Raw genomic sequence first — 15,440 nt, forward strand, 5'->3', positions numbered from 1 at the left:
AGCAATCCTCTATCAAGGAAATCATGATAGGAAATACAAGCCCGGGAATATCGTATCAATTGGGAGATATATACTCCGTATGCAGGCGCTGCTGGAATGTTGCTACATAGAAATGGAAAGTTCACAATTGGGAAGCTGAAATCATCTCTTTTGTCGTAAAGTTTTGTTTTCAACCGACCCTCATTGTCAATTTCTAAATGTAAGTCAAGATATGAGGCAGACTTAACTGTATCTGTAGTATCCTTTATCTCTAGTTCGATGGGATAGATTCGTTCAACATAGTCACCAAATTTTTAATTATTTAGTGAGAGAACATCATCTATATAGCGGAACGTAAAGTTAAAGGATATTGCTAACTTCTTTTCTTTCTTCCTAAGAAGTTCCTGTATGAAGTCAGCCTCATAATAATAAAGAAACAAGTCGACAAGGAAGGGGCACAATTGGTTCCCATAGGAATTCCGACAGTCTGTTGAAAAACACGTCCTCCAAACGTAACAAATATGTTGTCAATCAAGAAATCAAGCATCTTGATAATGTCAGTTTCAGAGAATGTTTTGTTTGAATCAGAGTGATTTTTTACGAAGTAGGATTTATCCCTCCTCAAGACAAGATACTTGTATCTACGTTCGCCCTTCTTTTTAATGAAACATAGTAATACCAACTCTTTCAATTTGTCTTTTAGTTTGGAATGGGGAATACTTGTGTAAAGTGTAGAAAAGTCTAATGTCTTAATACTATTGCAAGATGAGAGAGTCTTAGATTGTATGTACTCTAAAAGATCTTTGGAATTTTTTAGTATCCACATCTGATTCACGCCACCTCTAGAATAGGCAGATTCACAATAACTTTGGAGCCCGGCTTTGATTGCTGATAAAATAGATGTTAATAATTTAGAAAGAGGTTTCGTGGAGCACTTGGAAGACCCAGCAATATACCGTTGTTTGTAAGGACGCTAATGTAGTTTAGGTATCCAATACAGTGATGGAAGATGCAGTTCTTCATCTTTGGTTGAAATTCCAAAGGAACATAGAACGGACCTATGATTATCCAAGATTTCCTCTTTGGTAAGTGTCGTGAGGGTATATGTTGAGTTTCCAAATGAATTGTCAATACCTAATTCATTTATCAAGTAGTTTATGTAATGATATTTACACACAAAAACGATGTTGTTTGGGGCTTTATCTGCGGGGACAACAACATATTTGTCATGGAGGTAGGACAAGTGTTTTGCAACATTTGGGTCTTTAAAAATTGACGTAGCGTGGGTATTGATAGACCCATTTAGTTTCTTAATTCGGATTTGTATCAACGACCTCACAGCCTTAATCCATTGGGAAAGAGTATCAACGTCTTCTTTCTCGCGTTTAGCCCATTGCCTGGCATAATCCTCGACTGAATCCATCAGTATTTTGAAGTTGTATTTCCAATTGATGGATTTAGGCTCACGATATTTCGGACCTTTGGATAACAAATTTCGCAGGGAAGTGTTATTGACAATGTTGAGGTCTCCGGTAATAACGTGACCAGCCGGATTATATGTGAATTTGGAACTAGCACAGGTGCAATCAGGAGGTTTAGACTTGAAGTCGTCAATGTTGAGATCCTGCAAAACGTGTTTGTAATTGAAAATTTTAGTTGCAATTGGTTTGGTATAGGTATAAGAAATTATTGGTACAGACTGATCTTTAAAATAAGGAGGTATTTTGGACTGAACTAATTTATGATGAAGGATAAGTCTTACGAAGGGATCACTTCAACATTTTCCTTGAATAGCTTACTTGGAAGCAGCAACAATCTATCAAGGATACCATGATAAGAAACGCAAGCTCTGGAGTATCATATGAATTGGAAGATATGTACTCCAAAAGAGGCAAGCGCTGCTGAAATATTGCTGCACAGAAATAGAAAGCTAAAATTGGTAAGCTGAAATATCCCCCATTTGTCGTTAATATGAATAGATTAGAAGATGTAGTATGATTACCATTATGAAGACAATCCATCAGAGACAAAATGAAGTAGATGTTAGCAACTGTAGGTCACCGTATGACCTTCAATAACGAGCGAAACCCATACCGCAAAGCAAGTTATAAAAGGCCCTGGCATGACAAAATGTAAAACAATTTAAACGAAAAAACCAACGGCCTGATTTATTCAAAACAATAACCGAAAAACAAATATGATATACAGCAACAAACACCAACCACTGAATTACAGGATCTTGATTTGGGACAGGCACATACAGAACGTGGCGGGGTTTAACGTTTGCAGGATCCTAACCCTCTCCTAACCTGGGACAGTGGTGTGACAGCACAACATAAGAACAAACTAAAGAGTCAGTTTAAAGTGCTTAACTCATTAGATCGATACAAATCAATAGAAAACAACCCACAAAAGACGAAAAGACACAAAGTACCGATCTGATATTTCTCGCAGTTACTGAAAGCTAGTTCAAGGTAATAGCAACTAAAGATTATAATAATTGATAATTTTTAGATGTAAGTCAAGATATGAGGCAGGTTTAAATGTAACTGTGGTTTCCCTTTTCAAGTTTGAATTAGATAGACGTGTTCAACATGGTCACCAAACGTTGGATAATTTAATGACATTGTCTATATACCGAAACGTGAAGTTGAATGATAATGCCAGCTTCTTTTCATTCTTCCTGAGAAGCTGCTGTATGAAGTATACCTCATATTAATTAACAAGGGAATCACAATTGGTTCCCATAAGAATGCCGAATGTTTGTTGAAAAAAGGTCTTCTAAACGAAACAAATATAATGTCAATAAAACAATCTAGCATCTTGATGGTGTCAGTCTCAAAGAATTCTTTGTTTGAATTAAAGTGTTTTTTAAAGAGTATGATTATCCAATTCTAAAACAAGATATTTGTATCTATGACATCTATGTTGTCTTTTTTTTAATGAAACAAAGTAGGGTTGATATGATTAATATGTCTTCGAGTTTAGAATGGGCAATACTAGTGTAAAGGGTAGAAGAATCAAATGTTTTATACTGTTGCTAAATTGAAGAGACTTAGATTGTACTCTAACAGATTTATTTATATCCACATCTGATTTACACCTCCCCTAGAGTAGGCAGTTTCATGTTAAATCCGGCCCGGTCTTGATGGTTGATAAAATCAATTGATGTTAATATTTTTGAAAGTGCACTTGGCAGACCTTATAATACAACGTTGATTATAAAACGCTCATGTAATTTTGTTATCCTGTACTCAATTTTTCGATGATCAAACTTTTCACTTTTATCTTTAGATTGTCTATGTGGTGTATAGTCGGACTGATTTTTTGGTATTTTCATTTTAAACATTCAAATAGTGAACTTCTATTTTTCCAAATTTTGCTATGACGACTGAGGGCTCCACGCGAAGCAGCAACTGTTTAACTTCCAGAAGCATATTCGTACTCCAACCAACCTCCGCATTTGGAATGCTTGTGTTACTTTTTTTTTTAATTTAACACGTTTGGTTTGAGTGTGCCTACCTTTTGATTAAGTCCTTTTTCATCCTCTTAAAATAAAGCCATCATTCCGTGTATATATGATTGTTCCGACAAACATGAAATACAACTATGTTCGGTCCAAGTACTTATGTTCAAAATCAGTCTGTTCCTATTGTATCCTACAGTTACACCAAAACTATCGCACCTAAAGTATTTTACTATGAGCAAGCATTGCAGGACCTTGATTTAGAAAAATATCTAAAAAAAACCTCTGACATGTGACTGTTCCCACTCGCCTTATAATTACAGCCCCTCTGGCCATGTTATTACTGGGGATCTAAACATAATTCAACATGAACATCTCCGAAAGGTAATATCTCATGATCCTAAGTTCAGAGAACCCACCACATCAAATGGAACCATAATTTCAATAAAAAAGAATGGACAACGTAGATACAAGTATCTTGTCTTAGGGAGGGATAAATCCTACTTCGTAAAAAATCTCTCTGATTCAAACAAAAATTCTTTGAAACTGACATTTTCAAGATGCTTGATTTCTTAATTGACAACATATTTGTTACGTTTGGAGGACGTGTTTTTTAACAAACAATCGGCATTCCCATGGGAACCAAATGTCCCCTCTTCTTGCCGACTTGTTCCTTGATTCATATGAGGCTGACTTCATATAGGAACTTCTTAGGAAGAAAGAAAAGAAGTTAGCAATATCCTTTAACTTTACTTTCCGCTATATAGATGATGTTCTCTCACTAAATAATTAAAAATTTGGTGACTATGTTGAACGCATCTATCCCATTGAACTTGAGATAAAGGATATAACAGATACAGTTAAGTCTGCCTCATATCTTGACTTATTTCTAGAAATTGACAATGAGGGTCGGTTGAAAACAAAACTTTACGGTAAACGAGATGATTTCAGCTTCTCAATTGTGAACTTTCCATTTCTATGTAGCAACATTCAAGCAGCGCCTGCATACGGAGTATACTTCTCCCAGTTGATACGATATTCTAGGGATTGTATTTCCTATCATGATTTCCCTGACAGAGGGTTGCTGCTCACAAGGAAGCTATTTAACCAAGAGTTCCAAGTGGTGAAGTTGAAACCATCCCTTCGTAAATTTTACGGACGCCATCACGAGTTGGTTGAACATTATGGAATATCCGTTTCACAGATGATAACGGATATGTTCCTAATGTCGTAACTACAATCCCGTCCCCTTTTCACGATTGTGACCTACCGAATTAGACTTATTACCGGGTTTGTATTTACATGAGCAACACGACGGGTGTCACATGTGGAGCAGGATCTGCTTACACTTCCGGAGCACCTGATATCACCCCAGTTTTTGGTAGGGTTCGTGTTGCTCAGTCTTTAGTTTTCTATGTTGTGTTTTGTGTACTATTGTTTGCCTGTTTGTCTTTTTCTTTTTTAGCCATGGCGTTGTCAGTTTATTTTCGACTTATGAGTTTAAAAGTCCCTCTGATATCTTTCGACTCTCTTTCAAAATAATTATGGATTCCATTGAGGACTACGCCAGAGCATGGACTGAACGAGAAGAAGTTGAACTGGACACTTTGTCAGAATGGGTCAAAACAATCAGGTCTCTGATAAAACGTCGAATTTATAAGTTGAAAAACTGTGTGAATAATCGACCAAAGTCCGTTTTCAGAGACAAGGAAGATGTGAAATGTCTATCATCTCTTCACGATAAATATGTTGGTGTTCTTGCGGACAAAGCTTCTAATAATATTGTCTTTGTATGTAAATCGTACTACTACGAGTGTCTTGTACAAGAATTGGGAATAAATGAGCAGTCAGGTAATCCCACATACAAAATCATATCATTTGACAAGGATGAGATTTTGGTGAATCATAAGTCCTTCATGGCTTCAATGAATATTACATTGAACAGCAAATCTGAGGACTAACCTTGTTTGTATTGGATACAAAATTCAGTACAAACAACAGTACACTGCCGGCTCATCTGCATGTTCTACAAAGGAATTGTCCATTAGATTGACAAAAAATCTGTCCGCAGTGAAGGAGGGTCTTCAGAAATACTGTGAAACTTTACTCTCGTAGTGGTATTAACCATATGTGGATTCTAAAAAACCCAAAAGAACTTCTGGATAATTCTAATTCTCGATCTTTCTCTGAAATTAATACTATCAAAACTTTTGATTTTTCAACCCTGTATACCACCATTTCCCATGTGAAATTGAAAAATTGTCTAAAAGAAATAATCCACAATGCTTTTCAATATAAAAATGGTAGCATACGCTATAAATTTATTACTGTGGGAAACCATACGGCATATTTTGTTAATAGTGAACAAAAAGGTAAAACATGCTACAAAGAGGAACAAGTGATCGGTATGCTGGAGTTTCTAATTGACAAATTAACATATTTGTAGAATTTGGAGGTAGACTTTTTCAACAAATTGTCGGCATTCTTATGGGAACGAACTGTGCTCCTCTCCTTGCCGACCTCTTTTTATTTTCATATCAGTTGGAGTTCCTTCAGATACTTGTCAAAAACCAGAAGATTAAAGAAGCCAGATAATTTAATTTCACATTCAAATATATTGATGATGTTCTTTCCATTAACAATCCAAACTTTTCTGATTGGGTTCCATTAATATATCTACCAGAACTAAAAATTAACGAAACAACAGACACGGCTTCCTCCGCTTCATTTTTAGACTTATACCTCGAATTTGACATAAGCGGTGATCTCAGTACCAGAATTTATGACAAACGAGACGATTTTAATTTTGAAATTATTTATTCCCCCCACCTTACTAGCAATATACCAAACTTCACCTGCAGATGGGATATACATTTCCCAACTCAATCGGTATTCAAGAGCGTGCAGCTGCTACTCAGACTTTATAAAACGTCACCAGTGTCTGAGCAGAAAGTTGATGAACCAGGGTTATGTCAAAGAACGTCTCGTCCTTTTTCTCTCTAAGTTCATCGGAAGATACCAAGACCTAGTTGATAAATATTCCGTATCAACTTCACAAATAATACATGATGGTCTTGAAGAATAGATTATAAGTACTGACGTTGTTTATGCTCTTAATTACGTGTTAAAGTGTTCTTTTATTTGTCTTTATAAATTGTTAACCTTTACTGTTTAGTCTATTTTTGGTAATATCCTTTTGGCGTGGCTCGGTATTTATGCATCCCGCCAATGTGTTGTTGTGCTGTGGTCATGTTTTGTATTATTGTATTTCGTTTTTGCTTATGTGCTTTGTCTATATGTCATTTTGTTTTTCTTTTTTGATATATTTGTTTGTTTCATAGTGATTAAGATTATAACACGATGTTGACTGCTGTACCCGTATTTTTGAAATTTTTACCTATTATGCCTGTTTGTTTTGTTCACACATTGTTGTCAATATAATGGAACTTTATGCGACTGTCATACAAGTGAGAGGTTTAGCTAGCTACAAAACCAGGTTTAATCCACCATTTTCTACACAAGGAAATGCCTGTAACAAGTCAGGAATATGACAGCTGTTTTCCATTCGTTTGATGTGTTTGAGCTTTTGATTTTGCCATTTGAATTTTCCTTGGAGTTCGGTATTTTTGTGATTTTACTTTTTAAATCAAAGTAATTTGGTACCAGTTTCGTTCCAAAATGTCAGTATACTTATTTCTTAAAGTTTATAAACTCGAGTAATAATATAGATTTTCATTTACTGTTGTTTGCTTAACGTATAGTGGCAGTTTCTTCATCGATAGATATTTAGGACGAGAACAAACTAAAATATACGTTAGATAAGTAGATAGTGTAAAGTGGATTGTTCGCAATAGAATTAGACAGCGCATTGAAAAAGGAGTGAAAATGGAAAGACATTTAGCATTAAAATAGGTGATCGACATGACCGGACCCTTCAACTAGTTGTTTAAAAGGTTCTTTAGCACTTAAAGAATTTGTAACTTTCTCAAAACGGGTTACCTGATTTCGTTGGAATATATTTGAATGAAAGTACAATACAGAGGTAAAGAAATTATCATGTGACAATTTTCCATTTTTTAGGTAGAAACGTTTTATATCCGTTCATTTTATACCACTTTTACAATATGGGATAATGATGACATTGGCTGTTCATGATTTATCCAATTACTTATCGTTATCAATAAACTCATCATAGATAGCAGGATTGAAATTTTGAACACCAGACGTGCATTTCGTCTAAAAAAGACTCATCAGTGACGCTCGAATCCAAAAAGTTAAAAAGGTCAAATAAAGTACGAAGTTGAAGAGCATTGAGGACCCAAAATTCCTAAAAGTTTTGCTTAATACTTAGTACAGCTATGTAATCTATTCCTGTGGTAGAAAATCCTTAGTATTTTGAAAAATCGAAAGTTTTGTAAACAGTTAGTTTATCCTTATTATTAGGTTTTTTGGTACAGTCTTCTTTCTTGTTCTAGTCATTATGTTAAGCAACCTGTAATCAATACAACATCACTGATCAACGTTATCACATATAATACTAAGCTGACTGAGCATGATTTATGAGACATCAGAATAAACAGTCTTTTCAAATAACACTTAAGAATCAAACTGATGCAATTTTATTGAGAAAAGAAAATGATTTTTATATTAATTATCTACTATTAAAATCGTTTATTGATACAAATATAGAAATTTTACAATACTTGATGAGCACAAGGAATTCTATCATTTTAATTGATACAGAGTATGAATGCCTCAAATGTCCTCAATGGAACAGCAGAGTATTCCAATACTTCTAAAAATCTACAGCTTAATCTTTTTGTGAAAAATGAATGATTGTTTCATATTGAAGTTATTTCTGACATATGACGACGCATACGTTTTTGGCAAAATGTCACCTCTTCTCAATCATTTAGGTCTCTCGTCAGATGCAAGTACTGTAACAATTTAAATTTTGATACCTGTTATAGCCATTCTCATAATATTTCTATTATATTCTTTTAATTTTTGACATAACTTTCTCATTTGCTGACCGATTTTAACCAAATAAACATTAATTAAAACAACGAAACTTACATAAAGATTTGTATTGCTTCTGCACTCTTGCTTTTTTTATGTGAGACAAGTAAACAAATTGATTTGGACTTATAAGAAGGATGTTGATAATTTATATATAATGATGAAAAGGAATTAGTCTGTTGGGAGGATGTCAGCAAATAACATCTACTTCACGGGCCACAATGTCCAATGCCGTGCTGATATTTCAGGACACAACAGGGTGCTCAGAGAGGCATGTTCTGACTACTATATCTATGGATTTAAACATTTGATTCTGCTTTCTTGCCATTAATACCTAAAAATCAAATATATAGTTAGATCTTCTATTTCAATCTCTCTGACTTTTTAAGATTCTATCAACTACTTTTGGTACTGCAGTCAATAAAACTCATCAAAGAGACCAGGCTTATAATTTAGAATGACAGAAGCACGTTTCGTCTAAATAAGACTCATCAGTGTAACCCGAACCAAACCAGTTGGAAAACTAAATCAACTAAACTACGAAACCTTGGGAGTTCAGTAAATGAAACCCAAAGCCAGTTAGAAGTCATGCCTAAGCATAAAATTTACGTTCATTTAACATATTGAAAAATTCAAAGTATCAGCAAACAGGAAGTTTGCATCTGACAGATTAGAAAGTGCTCACACGTGACAGCTAATTGATCACTGTCAAGCTACTGACCAAATATGAAATCATTATGTTAAGTAGTTTCTCAGTAAAATCTTATGAAAATATTTGTTGGACGAATGGGTGGACAGACAAGGTGAGTGCAATTTAGCCCAACTCCTATAGTGTGGATATAACAATTTGTGCAAAATCTGGTATAGAAAAATCTTAGTCTTTCAAAATAATTTACATTTCTTGAAAAATAAATTACAGAAAATGACCACACCTATCAACAGGAGTGCTGACAACTTGGCTTATGATGCCTCTGTGACAAAACATCCACCAGCGGTTACTCATCCAATTATTGGGCTTATAATTTAGCACGCAACATGTGTGTTTCGTCGACACAAGATTCATCAGTGACACCTTTAACCTAAACAGTTTGAAAACTTGACCAATTAACGAAGAGTATTGAAATCAACAATAGTACACACGCTGAAATGTCTTGCCTGCCTATCTTTAGTCTATAATACTAGTATATAGGTTTTAAGTATCACATAAACTTTACATTATCAATGATCTATGTAAATGAGGTCAAGGTTAAAGTTAGATGAACACTACCAGACAGACATGTTCACCTCATAATCACACCATATACCAAATAAAGTTAACCTATGACTTTATAGCATCCCTAATCAAGAAAACTGAACATAAACCATAGACAATAAAAATGAGGTCAAGGTCAAATGAACCCTGCCAGACGGACGCATGCAATTATTCTATACACCAAATATAGTGGCACCATTGCTTAAAAGTATCTGAGAAAGACCAATCCACAAACACTTAACATTAACCAATGAACCTTGAAATTGAGGTCAAAGTCAGAAAAACCTGCCAGTCAGACATGTACACATTACAATCATTCCATACTCTAAATACAGTTGACCTATTACTTACGATATCTGATATATGGACTTGACCATGAATACTTAACCTTGGTCACTGATCCATGAAATGAGGTCGAGGTAAGGTGAACTCTGTCTGATGGACATGTAGACAATGCAAAGATCCCACGTACCAAATATAGCTATCCTATTATCTAAGTGAGTATTTCACATGACAAAAAAAAACCAAACTTTTATGCAAGCAATTTCTGAACCATGAAAATGAGGTCAAGGACAATGGACATTTGACAGACCTGAACTTCTTCTCATTGATTACCTGCATACAAGGTATGAAGCATCCAAGTCTTATTACCTTCTGAAATATCAAGCTTTATGCAAATAGTTTACTTCTCGGCCAAGGCCTTCGCCAGTTAGTTATCCCTATGTTTCACATTCTGCAACTTTCATCGCAGGTGAGACAAACCCAAATAAAACCCCGTAACTTGGAAACGTAAAATCTAAAATTTATAAAAATCAAAAGGGAGCTCATGTCAATAGATATAAACAATTAACCAAAATTTCTTGCAAGTTGGTGAAAGCATTCTTGAGTTATTGTTCGAAAACTGGAAAATCCCCCTTTTTTTAATGAATAAAACCCCATAACTTGGAAATGTAAAATCTAAAATTTATAAAAAACGAAAGGGACCTCACGTCAATAGATATAAACAATTCACCAAAGTTTTATGCAAATTGGTTAAAGCGTTTTTGAGTTAATGTACGACATGTTGACGACGGACGGACAGAGGTATACCATAATACGTCCCGTAAACGGGCGTATAAAAATTGTAAAAAATCTGGCTTAGCCATCTATTCCTTGAACAGAAAAGGATTAATGATTTTAAATATTTTTGACCATATATGCACAATTTATTTATAGAAAATGACCAACTCAATGATATTTCATGTCTGCACATGAGCTACTCTTATTTTTCTGTTTGTTCCTGAACCTAGGACAAACTGATACTTATATTTTCTTGAACTTGTGTCATACAAACTTTATGACGATGTTATGAATTGTAGGAATAACATTATTGGTACTAATTTTCCTGCACCAGATGTGCATTTCGACAATTAATGTCTCTTCAGAACTGCTCAAAGCCAAAATATTTAAATCCAAAACATAATACAAATGTTGAAGAGCTGATCAAACCAAAAAGGATCTAAAGTATTGTTGAATCTGGAAATTGCATATAAAAAAAAAATTGAGGGAGAATAAGCATCAAAGGGACCAGATCAGTTCGTACCATATCTGTAAATATAGCTAACACTGGTAGAAATACGATATTAGAAGCACATGGATAAAACAGAGAACAGATGCAAATTGGGCAAAATGAGTAAGTGTTCAGATGTCTCATTGAAAATAAACAACATCATTTCACATTATAACTTTGATGCACATAATTCTGGCAAAATCAACATCATTTAAGTAAATATCTTTTTATTTAGCATCAACTGTGCCTTAACAAATGAAAATAATAATGATTATAATGGAATAAAATATTCAAAGCACAACCTCAGATTAACATCACAAACAATCACATCATTTAACTGCTAACACACATTTCTTAATGAAGAGATAATATGAATGTTTGAAAAAAAAATCCAATCTTCGCATAATCACATGACCATTGACATTTTGACATAATACAAATAATAGGCAATTTTTAGTTTGTTGGTAGTCCATCATCTAAGCTTTTAGTTTTGTGAATATAAGTGGTACTTTGAAAGATCATTATAAAATCTTGCAATGTTTACATAATTTAGTTGTTATATAGTCAAAACAAATCCTGATTAACTTTTACTTCAACATTCAAATGACATATGGGGATTTTAGTAAGGCATTTTTCTAAATTCAAAATGATTCAGGTTTTATAAGAAAAAACTAGTCATGAATGAGCATGATTAACCCCAATAGTACCTATTTTAGAGGTCTGTAAATGTGGGGTATGATTAATTTAACTCATAAATATCTCACATTCATGACTACAAGTTTTTGTCTTGTTAGCCATATTTGCTATAATGAACGGCAAGCTACATTCAGCAAGAGCCAACAGTGCCAATTTAAAACTAATTGTTCTCATTGGATTAAATTCGGCAGAAGGAAGAATACTTAATAAATAATATATTTATCGCTAAGATATCCGGGAAAAGGAATTAAGTCAAAAATTGCCTATTAAATATCATAATCACTGTAACATCTTATAACTTATAACAATAACATCACATGATACCTAACAGTAACATTTCATATCATGTGACAATTTTATATCATCACATGGTATCTTCTCATACTAATAACATCACCAACAAGATTTGAAGCAACAACATTACATAACATTTCAACTTATTAAATCACACATCTGGATCCTCTCACAAAAGTTTGCATGACAAGTCTTTAATCATTACACAGGGAAGAAGTGCAAACTTTTGTGAAAGAAGGATAAAATAAGAAATATATGACAAGTTTAAAATCACATACATAACAATATATAACAGTCATCCTCATGATTAAAAATCAAAATAAAACATATTCTATTAAATGTATCACATAACATTATAACTTACAGATTTCAAATTGGAAAAATATATAATTTGTAAAGACATCATGCTTTAGTCTATTTTTTAGTAATATTTTGAAATTTTGAATGCTTGTCAGAATTTTTTAAACCTAAATTTGCTGCAAAAATTTATCAAAATGTCTGAATAAGTTGTTACATTGTATGGGTTAAATATTGCTTAAAAGATTGCTGATTAAAAAAGTGATATAAAAAAATAATAGATTATGCTGTAAAAGATTGCAAAATCTTATATTGCAATTCCCAAGGGAAACTTTCATGTTTGTTTTAATCAATTACTATTTTTTTTTTCATTGCTGAAGTGATATCTATGTATCTAAATAAACATAACACTAGAATTAAATACTCATATTGCTGGTATGAAAATTGGAAAAATCATTAAAAGACAATTTTGATGTGAAAGAGATAATAAAATGGCAAGCATTTACTTAAATATGGTACACTTAATATTTAAAACAAATGTGTGAGACCCTCATGGTAGTCAAGATTGTTAAACATCTCTGTAGTAGTAGTTATTTTGAAGGGCACCAATTAAAGCAATATGCTTATTAAAATTCTTAAAATGAAATATTCTTCTGACAAAAACCATTTCCAGACTTTCATTTCAAGTTTTTAAAGATTTGTTTGGTTATTATGAATAATGAAAAGGACAAGTGTCAACTGAATTTATCTTAAGATTTTTTATATAAAGTCAATGAGGGGTCACTCATTTAATCTTGAAGAAGCAAGAGTTGTTATTAGGTAGAATACAACAATTCCATTTTACTCTAATCCAAATTTTTTATATAAAACAATTAAATAGGGTCTATTTACACTTGGTATGGCACAACATATAAAATGGCACAATAATGCTGAAACATGAAGCTGAGAAGCCAAAAGCACCAACATAATGCTGATTATCTCCCTTATATAACCATATTATCTCCCCTTATACCTATACCTTTATATATTCCTAAATATGATGTTAAAATGACTGAATTAATATTAACAGGGGCATATCTAATCTGTATCTGTTGATCATGGCATAAATTACACATTTATAAAGTAGAAATTTAAAATTTCAGTTTTACCTAAGCTTTCCTTTGAATTAGATTGTCAATACAAATAATTGACTAAAATCTGCTTTTCTTAGACTGGTCAATACAACCTTGCAAAACATTACAATTTGAATGAATAAACAGCAAATAAACACAATTTTGTTATATAAAAAATGCCCAGTAAAAATAATATATTGTCTGTACTTCTATCCTTTAGGAAAATTGTAACAAATAATCTAATTTAAAAAATGAAGGATATGTGTATATAAAACTTCTCTATAACTTCAACTAAAGATAAAACCAGTGCAGATTATTGCAATACAGGCTCAAATGTAATGTCAAAGTAATAGGGAGCATTTTTATATTTTTGTTCTGTTTATTATTGTGCTTAATAAAAGCTTGGACTTTTCAGAATAACAATGGTCCAAAACAATTTTTCAAGCCCTTCTTTATACTGTTTAACTAAAAAAAGTGTCCCTATTGCTAGAGAAAGGTTGCTGCTGTGTAGTCAAAGACAAGCTTTCATATAAAAGTCAAGCTTTTTCATACTTAAGTGCCTGACAACTAGGTGTTAAGACTTTTCTAAACCTTGTATAAAACAAAAATTCAGTCATTTAAATGGAAAGAATATTGTTATTGTACCTTTCTCTTGTAATTTGCAAAAATATAAACTAAAACTGCTACTTGAAAATAGTTTTTATTCTAAGATATTCCTGAAAGGCCAAAGTCTCTTCAATAATAACAGTTAAGTTTTCTTACTCAAAAGCATGAACTTGATTAAGCATGTACCTTTCATTTAACTTCCAAGTTATAAAATCACAGTACAAAATTATAATGAAACAACAGCACTTTGCTTGTAGTCTAAAAATTAACAATCATTATGCATGAAAAATGCCTTTTTCACAACCAAGACAATAATCTGAAGAAACTAAACTAGTTTTGATTTTTGGTTTACTAAAATGTAGTAACCTACAACAATAAACAGAAAATAAATATAAAATCTAAAACAAAACAACCTTTTTTTCCCCAGAAAAAGCCCAATATGAACTCAATAAGTATTTATTTCACTGGCAATACTGATCAATCTTTTCTTAAGACTGTATCATGTAAGAAAGATAACAGGCATTAAGGTTAATACTATGCTGATAATTACAAGAAAGACCACACATGTAATACTGGCTGTCTACTTCTTCACAGATAGTGGCCATGCAATATTTGATGCTGTTCTCTTGTAGGCAAATACACAATCTTGATTCTTTGACATGATTTCTGATTTCACAACTTGAGGACAATGACTATCATTCAGTTTTGTTTCTGAAAAAAAAAATATCATTAGACAAATAAATAGATAGCAGAATATTTTAGTTTGTGTTTGTAGATATTCAAATGCTCTTTCTTTTGGTGTTTAGTGGAAAGTTGTCCTATTGTAAATAATACCAAATCTCTTTTATAATATAGTTTTAGTAATAGTAAACAATGTTCTCTACTGGATGGCCATGTCATCAGATATATGATGTATGATAAAAAAAAATTCTAAAATACTTTAAGATTTGTTCCAGTTTCTTTAAAATTGATATATTTTTTAGAATATCTATTTTATTCCAGAAGACTCAATGCTTGGTCATGTAAGATGTCAGGTTTGGTCCTCATTTTTACCAAGTGGTACACCACAAATTTTCCATAGGCTAGAATGCAGACTTTGGGAAAACCATGAAATCAAACATCAACGACAATATAAATTTTTCTTCGCCCACAAAAATAGTACCAACTAAA

At 32.8% G+C, this 15,440-nt stretch overlaps 1 protein-coding gene across 6 annotated transcripts in view; it reads right to left on the reverse strand.

Moving 5' to 3' along the window:
• The window catches only part of LOC127698639 (protein sprint-like), a 173,308-nt gene that overhangs the window by 105,435 nt on the left and 52,433 nt on the right, over positions 1 to 15,440 (reverse strand). For 5 of the 6 annotated variants that reach the window (XM_052202198.1, XM_052202197.1, XM_052202200.1 and 2 more), the window contains one exon: positions 11,476 to 14,981. In XM_052202198.1, coding sequence (XP_052058158.1) covers positions 14,851 to 14,981 — 131 coding nt within the window. In that variant the 3' untranslated portion in view covers positions 11,476 to 14,850. Of the gene's footprint in view, positions 1 to 11,475; positions 14,982 to 15,440 lie in introns of those variants that run through there. The other variant, XR_007980921.1, reaches the window with a different exon arrangement.

The sequence above is a fragment of the Mytilus californianus genome, unplaced genomic scaffold, assembly GCF_021869535.1.
Source record: "Mytilus californianus isolate M0D057914Y unplaced genomic scaffold, xbMytCali1.0.p SCAF_4, whole genome shotgun sequence".
Lineage (NCBI taxonomy): Eukaryota > Metazoa > Mollusca > Bivalvia > Mytilida > Mytilidae > Mytilus > Mytilus californianus.